The sequence below is a fragment of the Alternaria rosae genome, assembly GCF_020736505.1.
Source record: "Alternaria rosae strain MPI-PUGE-AT-0040 chromosome Unknown BKA58scaffold_7, whole genome shotgun sequence".
NCBI lineage: Eukaryota > Fungi > Ascomycota > Dothideomycetes > Pleosporales > Pleosporaceae > Alternaria > Alternaria rosae.
In genome coordinates, this window is record NW_025763576.1 from 535,668 (window position 1) to 548,431 (window position 12,764).

Below are 12,764 nucleotides of genomic sequence, written 5' to 3' on the forward strand. Positions count from 1 at the left end.
TATGCTGCACGTATATAAACGATGATCAATAAGAATCCTGAAGACGGGCCTCATACGAGTAACCTCTTGCGCCACGGAACGCCAATCGCAATTGCTCCCCAAAAGCAGCCTCTCTGATATGCGTGCGAGTTCCAGATCGCAACGATACGCCCCGTTTCCCCAAAACTCGTAACCAACAGAAGTAAAGATTGGGTATCTGCCAAAAACAACCTTGCCAACTCAAACCGGCGCGCCCCAAGCTGCTCGCAGACGACGCGCGAGTTGAATATCCTTTTGCTGTATGGTAACGCGCTTGGCGTGAATGGCGCAGAGGTTGGCGTCGTGAAAGAGGTTGACGAGGAAGGCTTCAGTGGCTTCTTGGAGGGCGACGATGGCTTGACTCTGCCATCTGTTGGGGCCGTCTTCGGTTGTGACTGTTTGCGCGATCTCGCGGACCTGGAGGCATGTTAGTTGACTGTCGCGAGTGTGGTCGGGTGCAGCATCCTTACGAGGCGCTGGAATGGGAGCTTCAGGAGGAGCAGGTCGGTTGACTTTTGGTAGCGCTTGATCTCACGCAGGGCGACGGTGCCGGGCTTGTAGCGCTTCTTCGCGCGATCGGGAGCGGGTCCTGCTTGTCCAACTGCGCGCATATCAGCTAGGATGCGCAGACTCGACTATTCGGCGCACAACGTACGTCTCTTGCCCGACTCCTTCCTGCTTCCGATACTCGCTCGTCCACCTCGCGACGGCCGCGCCTTGTTCTTTCTGGTGGTGGGAGATTTGGGAGACATGTTGGGTTTGATGTGTAAGGATATCGCGCGATGTGTCGGGGTCCAGGTGGATCAATTGGGGCGTGGGAATGGCAACGAGGGAGGGATCACGACGCGTGCACGGCGCGAAAAGTCGCGAGACCCAAGCGCGTCAAGATCAACAGGACGAACTGTCGGCACGTCGTCGTCAGGAATATCGATGAGATGGCATACGAGGGTCGCAATAGTGGAGGGAGCACGGGCGCATCGTCCTGCACAGTCTTGACGGTCTGCCTACGCGACTGAGACGAGGGGCTGGTGCTGTGGCTGGTTTGCATTCACCCAGGGCAGGAGCTTGGACCCCAACTCTCGCCGGGCGGAAGGTGCGATCGCGTGCTGGTAGCGCTAGCGCCTTGGCGGACCATCGGACAAGTTACGTAGCCACATGGGCTCCATCGTTCACACGCTCGGAAAGCGGCTGCGTTTGCTGAGCGACACTTGGCCTTTCGCTGCTTACTTAGATATTCGAGTGCAGGCGCTGCAACTTGGCTCTTCCTCACATTCTTCCTCTTGTGTTATCCCTAGAGCACTCAACCCACCATGGCGAATGTTCTGCAAGGCGGGGACGGCATGATGGGAGGGGCCGGAGGCTTTCCGCTCGAGCAGTGGTTTTACGAAATGCCCGTGTGCACGCGCTGGTGGATGACGGCTGCGCTGAGTGCCAGTGTGCTGGTGCAATGCCATATCATCTCACCCTTCCAGCTCTTCTACAGCGTGCGCACCGTCTTCTTCAAGAGCCAGGTAGGTTTGCCTCAGCGCTACAGCATTGCCCCATGTACTGACATGGATAGTACTGGAGACTGCTCACCACCTTCTTCTACTTCGGCCCACTCAGCCTCGACCTCCTCTACCACATCTTCTTCCTCCAACGATACGCGCGCCTGCTCGAGGAATCGTCCGGCCGCTCTACGGCACACTTCGCATGGCTCCTCACATTCGCTTCGACGCTGCTCCTCTGCATCGCGCCCATGTTCTCTATGGCATTCCTCGGCTCGGCCCTATCCAGCACGCTCATCTACATCTGGAGCAGGAAGAACCCGGACACCGTGCTCAGTTTCCTCGGGCTGCTGGTCTTCAAGGCGCCATACCTGCCCTGGGTGCTCCTGGCCTTTTCCCTCATCATGCACGGGACGGTGCCCAAGGATGAGATGTGCGGCATCGTTGTCGGCCATAGTACGTCTACGCTCCCAACTCTTGAGGATAAAAACTAAACTTCTCCAGTCTGGTACTATTTCAACGACATCTACCCGCCGCTGCACAACAACCACAGCCCTCTCGACCCACCCTCGTGGTGGCTTCGCATGATCGAGGGCCCGCCCGCTCCGGTAGAAGAGATCGCTGAAGATGAGGCGCCGATGGACGCGGACGTAGGCGGCGGGATAAACCCGGCGGAAGCGGAGCGGTAGACACTATTACGAACACGTGCATTTACAATTGGCGTTTGGCGAAGACTCACAGATTTGAGATACCCTAGCTGTCTTCGAAGCATTGTTAGCCTGTATTGCTTTTGTAGGTACATACATCAGACACCTGTAGAACTTCTACCACGTCCACGGCATCTCTAGATCCTCATTTCCGGTTGTGCTTCGTGGGTGTCCAATCAACACGCACAACGTGCTCTCTGGCAGAGGCTCAAGTTGAGGTCGGCTACCTAGCTCCTGCCTGTCTTGGCGTAGCACCTTCCTTTTTGGGCTAGCATCCCCATGGACCTGCATATCATCGCTCACGCTCTACAGGGTCTCGATCAAGCATTGTGGCGATGGAACGGCCATGGCCGATACCGTCAGGACTATTGGTCAACATGTTTGCCGTCCCAGCTGCTTATAACGCCGCATGTCCTCTGAGTGAGCATGTCGATAAGCCTCTCTCCTGCTTCACTACAATCATTCCGAACGGAAGCGTACAACTTCAACGTCCAATATGGCACCACCGAAGTCGCTTCTACCTCTCCTTGCGGCGGTCCCCTATGCTTCAGCTTGGGGCTCTCTCGGCCACACCGCAGTGGCATACATGGCACAGAACCTCGTCTCCCACAAGACGGCCAAGTTTGCGCAGACCCTCTTGAACGACACCTCATCCGCATATCTCGCCAATGTGGCGACCTGGGCTGATAGCTTCCGCTCTGAGCCGGAGGGGAAATTCAGTTCCGTTCTTCACTACATCGATTCGCTCGACAACCCGCCTGAGAGCTGCAATGTCGACTTCGAACGTGACTGTCCTGAGGAGGGTTGCATCGTTTCCGCCATCGCCAATTACTCCAGCCGCGCTTTCCAGAAGTCGGTTGGCATTGTTGAACAGCAAAGAGCCCTGAAATGGGTCATCCACTTCGTCGGCGATATCCACCAGCCACTCCACGTAGAGAACATCGCCGTAGGTGGTAACCTTATCAACGTCACTTTCAACGGCGCGCGAACAAACCTGCACTCCATCTGGGACACAGCAATCCCGCAAAAGGCCTATGGCAACTTCTCCCAAGCCAATGCATTGGCTCTGGCCAACAACCTCACCGCGGAAGTGAAGCACGGCAAGTTCAAGAAGGAGAGCAAGACATGGCTCAAGGGATTGAAGGCAAAGGATGCAGTCAGCAGCTCCATGACATGGGCGCGTGACGCCAACAAGTTCGTCTGCTCCACTGTCATTCCCAACGGCCCTGATGCAGTGTTCGCGCAAGAGCTTTCAGGGGCCTACTGGGACACTGCGATTCCTGTCGTTACCAAGCAACTTGCAAAGGCGGGATACAGACTTGCCGCTTGGCTGGATGCTCTCGTTGAACTCAACGAGAAGAAGGGTCACGGAAAGTGGGAACGGGAGACGAAGCGGGCGGGCACCCTGCAGCCATGGCAGGAGGAAGCAAGACAGGCCCGACGCGAATTTGGGCCTGACTGTGGTTGCGGTGAGGATCATGCGCACTAGAGGAATATGGTTGATGCTTTCGGTGGACTTGTACAGTGGAAGGTTGTAGAATATGAAAAGTGGACGATGAGACGTGATGATAAGACGACGAACACGAGATGATTAGGTTAGACACGCGATGAAGACGAAAAACAAACACTATGTTCTGCAGGCTCATCGTATCATGAACTCACCCAACCTTCCAGGTCAATGTCTTGCTCGGTTCCTCGAAGCCAGCGGAGCGGGGATTGCCGGACGGCACGTGTTTCGTTACTCAGCATCCGCCGGTGTTTCAGCTACCTTGTCTGCTCTCCAGACACCACCGTTCACTGAGCATGTATCCACTGCGACCCACCGGAGAGCGTCCGCGATGGCCAGACCGCCAGCAAGACGAGCATGCGACAGGTGCCATGCCGTGAAAGAGAGATGTAGGCGCGTCCCCGGCCAGGATGCCTGCGAGCGATGCCAACGCCTCCGCAACTCATGCCAGACCCTACGACCAGTTGGCACTGCTGGCCGCAAACCTCGGTACCAGCGCACCGAGGATACGACATACAGCCCGCTACAGACGGCTCGGAGCGACAGCCTTTCCGTTGCTTCTTCCTCACCCAGATGCCCAGCCTCGGCCGCGAGCCCGACGATGCCGGATTGGGACATAGTTGCGCTACCCAGGGCTCCATCCCCGTTCGCAGATCTGAGTGAGCGGGAGATGCACCTCGTCAAGGGCGTGTCCCAAGGCCAAACGCGCATCGACCAGTTCCTGATTGCGCCAAGCTTCCGCATCTGCCATCACAAAGCCTTCGCGCGTCAACTCTACAACGCAACGTCTTGGGTACAAGATTCATTGATAGCCACAGCAGCCCTCCTGGCTTGCGAGTACGAGCCTGGTCCGAACCATGAGAATCAAGTCATTGGCCACAGACGGGCTGCCTCTGCAGTTTCCACATTGCGGTCTGTCAAAGCCGTTGACCCTGGCGACGTTCAGACCGTGTTGATGCTTGCAGTGAGCGCCATCACGTTTGCCCTGCACATATCTGGGAGCTCATTGGAGATCTGTCGACACGCTCTCGACATTATCAAGCCCATATACGAATCGACAGTGGAGCTCAGCCCTGACTGCCAGGCTTTCGTCATCTGCCTCATTCAAGCGGAGACCGAAGAGTGCATCATACGTGGCGAGGTTCCAACCCTGCGCCTCGAGGTCCAAGAAACCAATGACATGGTTGATCGATATATGGGAATTGCCTGGCCTATGCTACCGTACCTCTACGATGTTTGCAAGATCACCGACTCGCTACGTCACGATCCGAACCTCGATTTATCCGAGATTACGCAAGCTCTGAACAACATCGAAGTCGCTGTCGAGGCTTGGACGCCAACCTTGCCCGTTGACCAAACCAGCCGCTTCCTACAAGAAGAGGTGGCTAGCATTATGTCTCAAGCCAAACTGTATCGCTGGTCAGTGCTGCTTTTCGTACATCGACTGCGACATCCATATGGCACAGCGTCAGCGAGAGGAACTGTCATCTCAAATGCAATCTTCGAAGAACTGCGGATGATGCTCCAATCCACTAAGCGCTCGGTACCAGGCGCCATTATCCCATATGTTTTCGCTTGCTTCGAGCTGGTCGATTCAGCTCAGCGCGAAATAGCGCTCGACAAGATTGACGTCGTCATCGAGTTTTCGAAAGAATTGCGAACAAAGGTCAAGAAGCAGCTGATTGCATTTTGGGTCATCAAAGATAGTACGGTTCAAATACATTGGAGCGAGATCGTTTCATGGCTTCCTCAATGACCCTTTCGACTATGGAGAACAAACAACCCAAAGGACGAATGTCGTTGGTCGGAAGCATCGGGGTGTGATGGAAAGACTATACGAAGTCGTGTGTGCAGGAACATACACTCTAACCGCTCCACTTCTTCCAAGAGCAGCGCCGCGATGCGAGACCCATCATGAGCACTACTCAATTGTTCTATGGGCTGGTTGTCGCATTGCCATGCGCTTGTATTTCTTCGCCGTCGCGACCCTGATCTTCTTGCCCCACAATAGCAAAGGGACGGGGATAAGCAAGATTGCAAAGCAGACAGCCGCCGTGATGATAGAGACGTTCTGTATGCCCATATCGTTCGTCCAAGGCGTGAGCGCGAAGAGGATTATGACGGCGAATAGGTTCCGGACAAAGACGATGCCTATCATAGCATCTCCGAGAATCTAAAGGTTGTTATGTCAGTGGGAGCTCTGCTTTGAAGAGGCTGGGCGCTGGCGACTCACCTCTTGATAACAATCTGTCACGTAGGATAGCGCGACACCACTAGCTAGGACAAATGTGAAGCCAAACAATCCGAACCCCACGGCCAGGATCATCCAGTGCAGACCCTAAGAAGCGATTAGTGAACGACGGTGACAGCCAGGTGCTACCAACATACCCTAGCTAAGGCTAGCCCGAACATCAGGATACCGCCTGGGAGCAGAATTGCTGATATAAGAGTAATCCACAGGCGCATCTCTGGTTCGTAGATACCTCGGTTCCGCCTGGCGAACCACATGATCGATCTGTCATTCAGGTAACCACCAGCGAAGAACCCAAAGAACGTGCCAGCGAACGGAGCGATATTCATGAGTCCGACGCCAGAGGGCCCAAAATTGTACGGTGGTTGCAGCAGGTAGACGGCCTGTAGCGAACTCATCAATGCCATGCACGCCAGCAGGGTCCCGTAAGTGAGTGCAGCATAGCTCACGGCAGGGAAAGTGAACAACACAATGATCGGCTGGTAGAAGTGGTGGCTGATTCGTTGATTGGAAGGGGTGACGAGGGCCATACGCTGACGATATGTCTTCCGTGGCAAGGACGTGTCGATTCTGGATTGTATGCGCTCCATAGCGGTGTGCTTTGCGTCACCTTTGCCGTCTGCAGCCTTTTGCAGGCCTGAATCGGGACGGCCGTCCTCGAGTCCATCCGAGCCAAAGATGGCAGCCGTATGTGGCACGCTCTGACCATTGAGAATGGGGACATACTTTGACTCTTCGAAGAAGAACAGGACGAGGACAAAATTCAGACCGAGGAAGATCGTGCACCACCACCAGATCCATCTCCAGCCCTGCGACTCCACAACGAAGCCGGCGGCTACCGGGCCGAGGGAGGCACCCACGGACGTGAAGACGAGGTACCATGCGTTCATAGTTCCATGTTGATGGACGAAGAACAGATCGGCAATGGTGATCTGGATTACAGCCTCGCTAATAGCACCGCCCAGTCCAGCAAGGAAGTTGCTGCCCAAATAGTCACCATAGTTTGACATTTGGGTCTGCCACAACACCCCACTCAACTGGAACGCAGAGCTGAGCAGGTACAGAGGTCGTCGCCCATACTTGTGTACGAATGGCATGAAGATCATGCAGCCGACTGCAAGCCCAGCACAACTCATAGCGCTCCCATTGTTCAGCTGATCGTTGCTGAAGCCCAGTTCAGGCACCAGGGCGCCCCATGATGTCGTGCCGCTCTGGAGCTGTACAAAGGTCCAAAGGACGAAGAAGCCGGTCAGGCCGAAGTTGATGGCTTTGCGCAATTTGCTCCAGTTCAAGGGGTCATCTGGTTCGGTGCTAGGCACTGGGTGGAGTATGACGTCCGTTGCGGGCCCCGTCACTGCGGAGGGACAGTCAGTGTGCGGTCTTTACAGCGGCAGATGCGAGCCTTACAATCCTCTAGTCGTAGCGTTCCCGGAGCCCAGAAGGTGCCATCATCCGGTCTGGAGCCATTGTTGTCGGCCATCGCTCTCAGGAGGGTACGAAACAAAGATAATCGCGTTGAAGAGGTTGTCTATCACAGGCATGGAGCTTGTTGCGTGAATATTTTCCCCACTGTAACCCAGAGCTTCGTGCGTATATATACCACAGCGACCGCTGAGGCAGTGTCAGCTGTGTTCTGCACGTTATCTGCGCATCCCTATCTTGAACCCCGGATTGCGTGTTTCCGCAAGCGACCGGGGCGAATTGGGCGAATTGCGAATTAAATAACCCACCGGCTTGGCGCTGGCGGCTGTGGGGTAGTGTCGCGCTAACATCTGCCGCTCAGACACGAAACGAAATGTTGCTCCGACACGGCGAGATATCAACACTTTATCTCGCCATCATGCGGACAAAATCTAGACCCCGCATTATTCAGCTACGGTTAGATACTACGGCACCTGAGCATTCCAATCATATACATATCTTAGCATCTCCGAATGCTGGTCATTACCAATATTACGCGTTCAGTCCGTATCGTTGGAACTCGAATCTTTCCGAGACTTAGCAATTCCCTTCGTTCAGCAAACATGGCTTCCACTTCATGGGAGAGTAAGGTTGCTGCGAAGCAGCAGTCCAGTCGCGAGAAGATTCCAAAAGAATGGCTTCTTCCAGCATCAGTCACGGACGTGCTTCAAATGCCGCTTTCGGAGCATCCAAATCTTCTGATGAAAATGGGCATTGCACGAAAGTCGGGACTGTTGAGCGAGAAGGAACTGGAGATTACCGAGAAGTATACCGTTGAGGAGCTGTTGAAGCAGCTGGAGGATGGTGCCCTGTCGTCACTGGAGGTTACCATAGCGTTCTCGAAGAGAGCAGCTATGGCACAGCAGCTGGTACGTATGTCTCACTCTAGCATGAAGGTCAAGCTACTAAAGTTGTGTTATAGCTGTCTTGCCTCACAGAGACATACTTCACTGAAGCACAGGAGCGGGCACGCTTCCTAGACAGTGAAAGAGCTAGCGGCCGTATCGTAGGCCCCCTCCACGGTCTACCCATCAGTATCAAAGACGCTTTCCAGGTCACTGGCTCGGCAGCCACGATTGGATTTGTTTCGTTCTTGGATCGTGCCGCATCTAAGGAGAACTCACCGCTTGTGGATATTCTGCTTGAGCTGGGTGCAGTCATATATGTCAAGACCAACATCCCTCAGACGATGATGGTGAGTGCATCATCCCGCCTTGGCATTAACATTGACCATGAACTGATAAAACATAGACGGCCGACTCACAGAACAACATCTTCGGACGTACTCTGAACCCTCACAACACTGCCCTCACAGCAGGAGGGTCAAGCGGAGGCGAAGGTGCACTCGTTGGGTTCCGAGGATCTCCTCTTGGTATTGGAACAGACATTGCAGGTCAGTACATGTCGTTGAAGTTGTAGCGATCAGACTTGCTGATCTACACCAGGGTCGATCCGCATACCCGCTCTCTGCTGTGGCACCTACGGCTTCAAGCCCTCTACTGCGCGCATACCAGATGGCGGCCAAATGTCCCCCGTCTCCGCTGGCAACAACTTCTTCAACCCGTCCGCTGGTCCCTTAGCAAACGACATGCAAGCTCTGGGCATACTATGCCGGTCAGTCTTATCAAAGAGACCGGCCTTGTACGACACCACCGCTCTTGACGTTCCGTGGAGAGACCTGGGAGTACCGCCGAGCGCGCCGAAGCTAAGACTTGGTCTTTTGGCCGAGGACTCAGCGTTCCCCTTGCATCCGCCGGTTAAAAGAGCGCTAGCCCAAGCTGTCAGCGCGCTCGAAGCAAAGGGCCACGAGGTGGTTCCTATCGCGCCGGCGCGCGCTCAGGTCGCCAATGCGCTAGTCCTCGCGTTTGCCTACTTTGGGCTTGACGATACTCCTCCGACGCATGTAGCCGCTAGTGGTGAGCCTGTTGTTCCTTCGGTTATTCAGTCTATGGGCGTCTTTCACTCGTTTAAATCGAAGTTCCTAGACGATCTCAAAGGGTTGGAAGGTATCAAGAAGGTTGCTGCGCTCAATGTTAAGAGGGACGCCATTCAAGATGAGTGGAGGAAGATTTGGAAGGAGCAGAAATTGGACGGGGTAATCGGACCGGCTGCACAGAACACTGCGGTCGCGCACGACACATACGGGTTACCGCCGTATACGTTGCTGTTGAACGTATTGGATGTAAGTCATGCTCATGCGCTTGAAAGTGGCTGTACAGGACATTGCTAACGTGAAGTCAGTATCCCGCATGCGTACTTCCTTTTGGTAAAGCCTCAAGCGCTCTGGATGCTGAGCCCTTTGTCATGGGCCCTGGCCAAGTAGGCCCGAGTTGTAAGTCGCCGTCTTGACTCTTCGTACTGTGCCTGAGACGTAGGCTAATGTGTGCAATGCGCAGATGAGTCCGAGGTTGTGGACGGTGCACCGACTGCGATACAGGTCTTCACGAACAAGATGCGTGATGAAGAGTGTCTGCAGGTGGCTGCAATGATCGATGATTGTTTGAAGGGTGTGTAGACCCTACATGTGTGACAGTCGAGGGACAATACTGATGGTGCTTGCTATGTGTTGGCCTGGCACGGGACGATGTATCTGATGTAAATTGCATGTTCTTGTGTTGGCGCTACTCCTTATCCAAGCGAACCTGACTGAATGGGTGTGTTGTGGATTCCGGACGTCGCGAGTAACTTGTCTGTCCCGCGTCGTTGCGGTACCATGGGACGAAGTGGATGAAACAAACTCAACTAAGATATCACAATGTATGCATCTTGCATGTTGTAGGCGTGGTCTAACTCCACATCGCGTATATGGGCTCACTCTAGACATGAGTATTGCCAGCACTCTCAAACGATAATATCTTGGTCTACGTACAATCGCCGCATCTAGAGATCATCGTCGTCCACTTCAGTGAGCGACGGAAGGTGCACTACCGCGGCTTCTGTCCCGGTTTCCACTCCATTCAGTACGGCCATCTTCGTCTCCGATCAGACGATATAGTCACGTTTATCCTCGATTGCCCGTTGGAACGTGTTGACATCCTCGCGGCGTCGCTGCACGACGGCGTTGCCAACAACCTCCAGCAGCTGAATGTGTTCCTGTAACTGGCTGATCTTATGCCTGAGGTTTTCGGTTGTCTGCCGCTCAGAGCGCAGGCTGCTGTCTGGCTCTTCCGCGCTGCGTCTCCATAACCCCAACACTTTGCGTATATGCCGTGCAAGTGAGTTGTAGGCCATCTGATATCGTGCATACGCTTGTCCGACGTCGTTAGCCGTGGCAGTAGGTGGTGCTGGATAAGGCTTGTGGGCCCCAAGTGCATTGAAGGCCATGCGAATAACCCGTTAAGCAAGGACTTCACAACGCACAGCCTAATATAGACTCCGCGAAGAGCCTTCCTTAGTCGTTCGTAGTTCCTTGAGAAGGCATCAATGGTCTCATGGAGGAGGTAAATCTCGCGGGCGAAAGTGACGTTCCAGTGTGCCAGAGTCGCATTCATGCCCACGAGGCTCACGTTGCAGTCGTCCGGCCTCGTATTCCGAGTCCTCAAGGTCTCAATGCGGTCTTCCAGACGCTGCACCTTAGTATGCAAGTGCCTGCGGTCGTTCGTGCTGCGGTTAGGGTTCGTGGCGATGTCGTGAAGCGTTGTTTGCAGAAGCGCAATCCGCCGCCCGAGCTGAACGGTCCATCCTACAAGTATCCGGTTGAGGCCAGTGAGATCATCAATCCAGGTCTTTCGCTTCTGTACCGTTGCATTCAGACTTCGGTGAGAGCCTAGGACATTGCCGACAGTGGAGCGAAGCACTGTAATCTTCTGCCGTTGTGTCCTACAAAAGGCCGTGAGCACCCGATTGATGCCAGTGACCGTGTCGATCTCAGTTGCCTGCTGTTGTACTCGTACGAGCAGGCCTCGACAAGAGCCCAGTATTCGGAGTCAATTACCAGCTAGCTGGTCCAAAGTCGAGCGGAGAAGCGTGATGCGGTCCGCAAACGCCACATTTCAAGCGACAAGCCTTTTGTCGGTACTAGTAAATCCATCACTACAGATCTCGGCTGTCTTGATTTCTCCCATGTGACCAAGTGCGGTGGTCAGAATCTGCGTGTGCCGAGCGGAAAGGTTGCTATACTTGGCGTTGACCAAGGCTAGCTCACTCAGAAGCCCTCGACGCCCACCCAAAATCCGAAGGCAGTCGTGGGCTAGGGGAAAAAAGGTGCGCTGAGCTCGTGCTATCTGCCGGGCGAAACTGCAACACCAGGTGACGAGACTGTTGTTTCTTGATAGCAGATCGCTATACCGCCAGGTCTGGACAGCTGCAGCTGGGCTTGGAGTTCGCGCCTTGCAGTCGTCAACTCGAAACTCTGCTACTGCTCATCTGCAAGATCTCGGCCTGATGTTGCCTTGTCGGTCTCGGCAGTCTCGCCAGCTCGCCGCAGCTGGGCTCGAAGCTCATCGTTCGTAGCCGTCAGAGTAGTCACTCTGTCTTTATAGTCAAGTAGGTCATGAAGGGTCGTCTTAAGGCGTTCCTTGTACTTTGTAGCCGATTCTGTGAGGAGTCAGCATAGGTTTGCAATATGTGTGGAGGTCGTGCGTACTGCGTGAGGCCAGCAGGGCCTCCGTTACAGTGCGGGCAACATCCCCTCCGTCGGTCTGCAGCTTCCTCCAAAGCCTGTTTGCGGTAGGTTAGTTGACGAAGGGTCAGCTTCAGCGCTTGATCTTTCCGTGCATTGCGGTTTAGGCGGGAGCTGTAGTCCGTCTTGACGACAATTAGCATACGTCGCAGTGAGTATGGTATGTGTTGTCTTGGCGCCATCGCAACGGACCCGTGGTGTGAGCGCCGCATGTTAGGGGCAGAGACTTTGCTGGAGGTGCCGGTCGCGCGAAGGGCACTTGAGTGAAGGTGCGTGGCTTCCCGGTTGTTGTAATTGCTGCTTAGATATGCTCAGTGTCAACGCTGGAAGCCATACTCACCTACCGAGGCAAGAGCGAACGCTGGAACATTGTAGTCCAAGACATACGAGATGTCAGAAGACGGGAAACATGGCACCCCACGTCTTTGGGGGCGTTTCGTTCACTGGGTGGTAAAGCGGGCTCGCATGCTCGGTAGCAGTCGCAACCCAGACAGAACTGCGGAGCCATAATAGTGTCACTGGTCTGTCGAGCCTTGCAGATCACAAATGACTTATCACTCCGACAGCCACGATGCATATGACACCGTGGAGAATGTGCTCAAATCGTGAGTCGTGTTTGAACGCGTGAACTCCATTCTAGATGTACACATTGTTTTTGGTCTAGACCCAGTATTTGACTAGCCGCATATGTAACCTCCTCTGTATGCGTTTT

The 12,764-nt window shown here is 54.5% G+C and overlaps 6 protein-coding genes across 6 annotated transcripts; 4 read left to right on the plus strand and 2 right to left on the minus strand.

Annotated features, from left to right (window-relative positions):
- Positions 1-13: 13 nt before the first annotated feature.
- BKA58DRAFT_205169 (histone H3) lies at positions 14-1,049 on the minus strand. The gene is made up of 3 exons (XM_046165918.1): positions 674-1,049; positions 489-619; positions 14-435 (listed from the first exon to the last, which is right to left on the minus strand). The coding sequence occupies exons 1-3, from the start codon at positions 768-770 to the stop codon at positions 220-222; spliced, it is 444 nt and encodes a 147-aa protein (XP_046023125.1). The 5' UTR covers positions 771-1,049; the 3' UTR covers positions 14-219.
- Positions 1,050-1,171: 122 nt separating this feature from the next.
- On the plus strand, positions 1,172-2,530 carry BKA58DRAFT_205249 (derlin-1.1). Its single transcript, XM_046165921.1, has 4 exons — positions 1,172-1,529; positions 1,580-1,961; positions 2,010-2,297; positions 2,525-2,530. Exons 1-3 carry the CDS (start codon positions 1,329-1,331, stop codon positions 2,192-2,194), a joined length of 768 nt encoding a protein of 255 aa, XP_046023126.1. The 5' UTR covers positions 1,172-1,328; the 3' UTR covers positions 2,195-2,297; positions 2,525-2,530.
- BKA58DRAFT_460171 (S1/P1 nuclease-domain-containing protein) lies at positions 2,321-3,701 on the plus strand (the record flags this gene model as incomplete). The annotated part of the gene is made up of 1 exon (XM_046174751.1): positions 2,321-3,701. The coding sequence occupies exon 1, from the start codon at positions 2,709-2,711 to the stop codon at positions 3,699-3,701; it is 993 nt and encodes a 330-aa protein (XP_046023127.1). The 5' UTR covers positions 2,321-2,708.
- A 349-nt stretch (positions 3,702-4,050) lies between these two features.
- Positions 4,051-5,475, plus strand: BKA58DRAFT_412623 (uncharacterized protein; the record flags this gene model as incomplete). Its single annotated transcript, XM_046172364.1, has 1 exon — positions 4,051-5,475. One exon carries the CDS (start codon positions 4,051-4,053, stop codon positions 5,473-5,475), a length of 1,425 nt encoding a protein of 474 aa, XP_046023128.1.
- Positions 5,476-5,557: 82 nt separating this feature from the next.
- On the minus strand, positions 5,558-7,677 carry BKA58DRAFT_205212 (major facilitator superfamily domain-containing protein). Its single transcript, XM_046165920.1, has 4 exons — positions 7,378-7,677; positions 6,108-7,324; positions 5,953-6,057; positions 5,558-5,892 (listed from the first exon to the last, which is right to left on the minus strand). The coding sequence occupies exons 1-4, from the start codon at positions 7,448-7,450 to the stop codon at positions 5,641-5,643; spliced, it is 1,647 nt and encodes a 548-aa protein (XP_046023129.1). The 5' UTR covers positions 7,451-7,677; the 3' UTR covers positions 5,558-5,640.
- A 317-nt stretch (positions 7,678-7,994) lies between these two features.
- On the plus strand, positions 7,995-9,946 carry BKA58DRAFT_441483 (amidase signature domain-containing protein; the record flags this gene model as incomplete). The annotated part of the gene is made up of 6 exons (XM_046173821.1): positions 7,995-8,300; positions 8,354-8,626; positions 8,683-8,824; positions 8,877-9,613; positions 9,673-9,763; positions 9,828-9,946. 6 exons carry the CDS (start codon positions 7,995-7,997, stop codon positions 9,944-9,946), a joined length of 1,668 nt encoding a protein of 555 aa, XP_046023130.1.
- Positions 9,947-12,764: the final 2,818 nt, after the last annotated feature.

Excerpts from the sequence above, each read along its gene's own strand:
- BKA58DRAFT_205169 (XM_046165918.1), bottom strand. The coding sequence starts at position 770 with ATGTCTCCCAAATCTCCCACCACCAGAAAGAACAAGGCGCGGCCGTCG. Across the intron at positions 620-673 it reads GAAGGAGTCGGGCAAGAGAC|TTGGACAAGCAGGACCCGCT; the intron begins GTACGTTGTGCG and ends ATATGCGCGCAG. Across the intron at positions 436-488 it reads AGCTCCCATTCCAGCGCCTC|GTCCGCGAGATCGCGCAAAC; the intron begins GTAAGGATGCTG and ends ACATGCCTCCAG.
- BKA58DRAFT_205249 (XM_046165921.1), top strand. The coding sequence starts at position 1,329 with ATGGCGAATGTTCTGCAAGGCGGGGACGGCATGATGGGAGGGGCCGGA. Across the intron at positions 1,530-1,579 it reads CCGTCTTCTTCAAGAGCCAG|TACTGGAGACTGCTCACCAC; the intron begins GTAGGTTTGCCT and ends TGACATGGATAG. Across the intron at positions 1,962-2,009 it reads CGGCATCGTTGTCGGCCATA|TCTGGTACTATTTCAACGAC; the intron begins GTACGTCTACGC and ends AAACTTCTCCAG.
- BKA58DRAFT_205212 (XM_046165920.1), bottom strand. The coding sequence starts at position 7,450 with ATGGCCGACAACAATGGCTCCAGACCGGATGATGGCACCTTCTGGGCT. Across the intron at positions 6,058-6,107 it reads TCGGGCTAGCCTTAGCTAGG|GGTCTGCACTGGATGATCCT; the intron begins GTATGTTGGTAG and ends ATCGCTTCTTAG. Across the intron at positions 5,893-5,952 it reads TGACAGATTGTTATCAAGAG|ATTCTCGGAGATGCTATGAT; the intron begins GTGAGTCGCCAG and ends AACAACCTTTAG.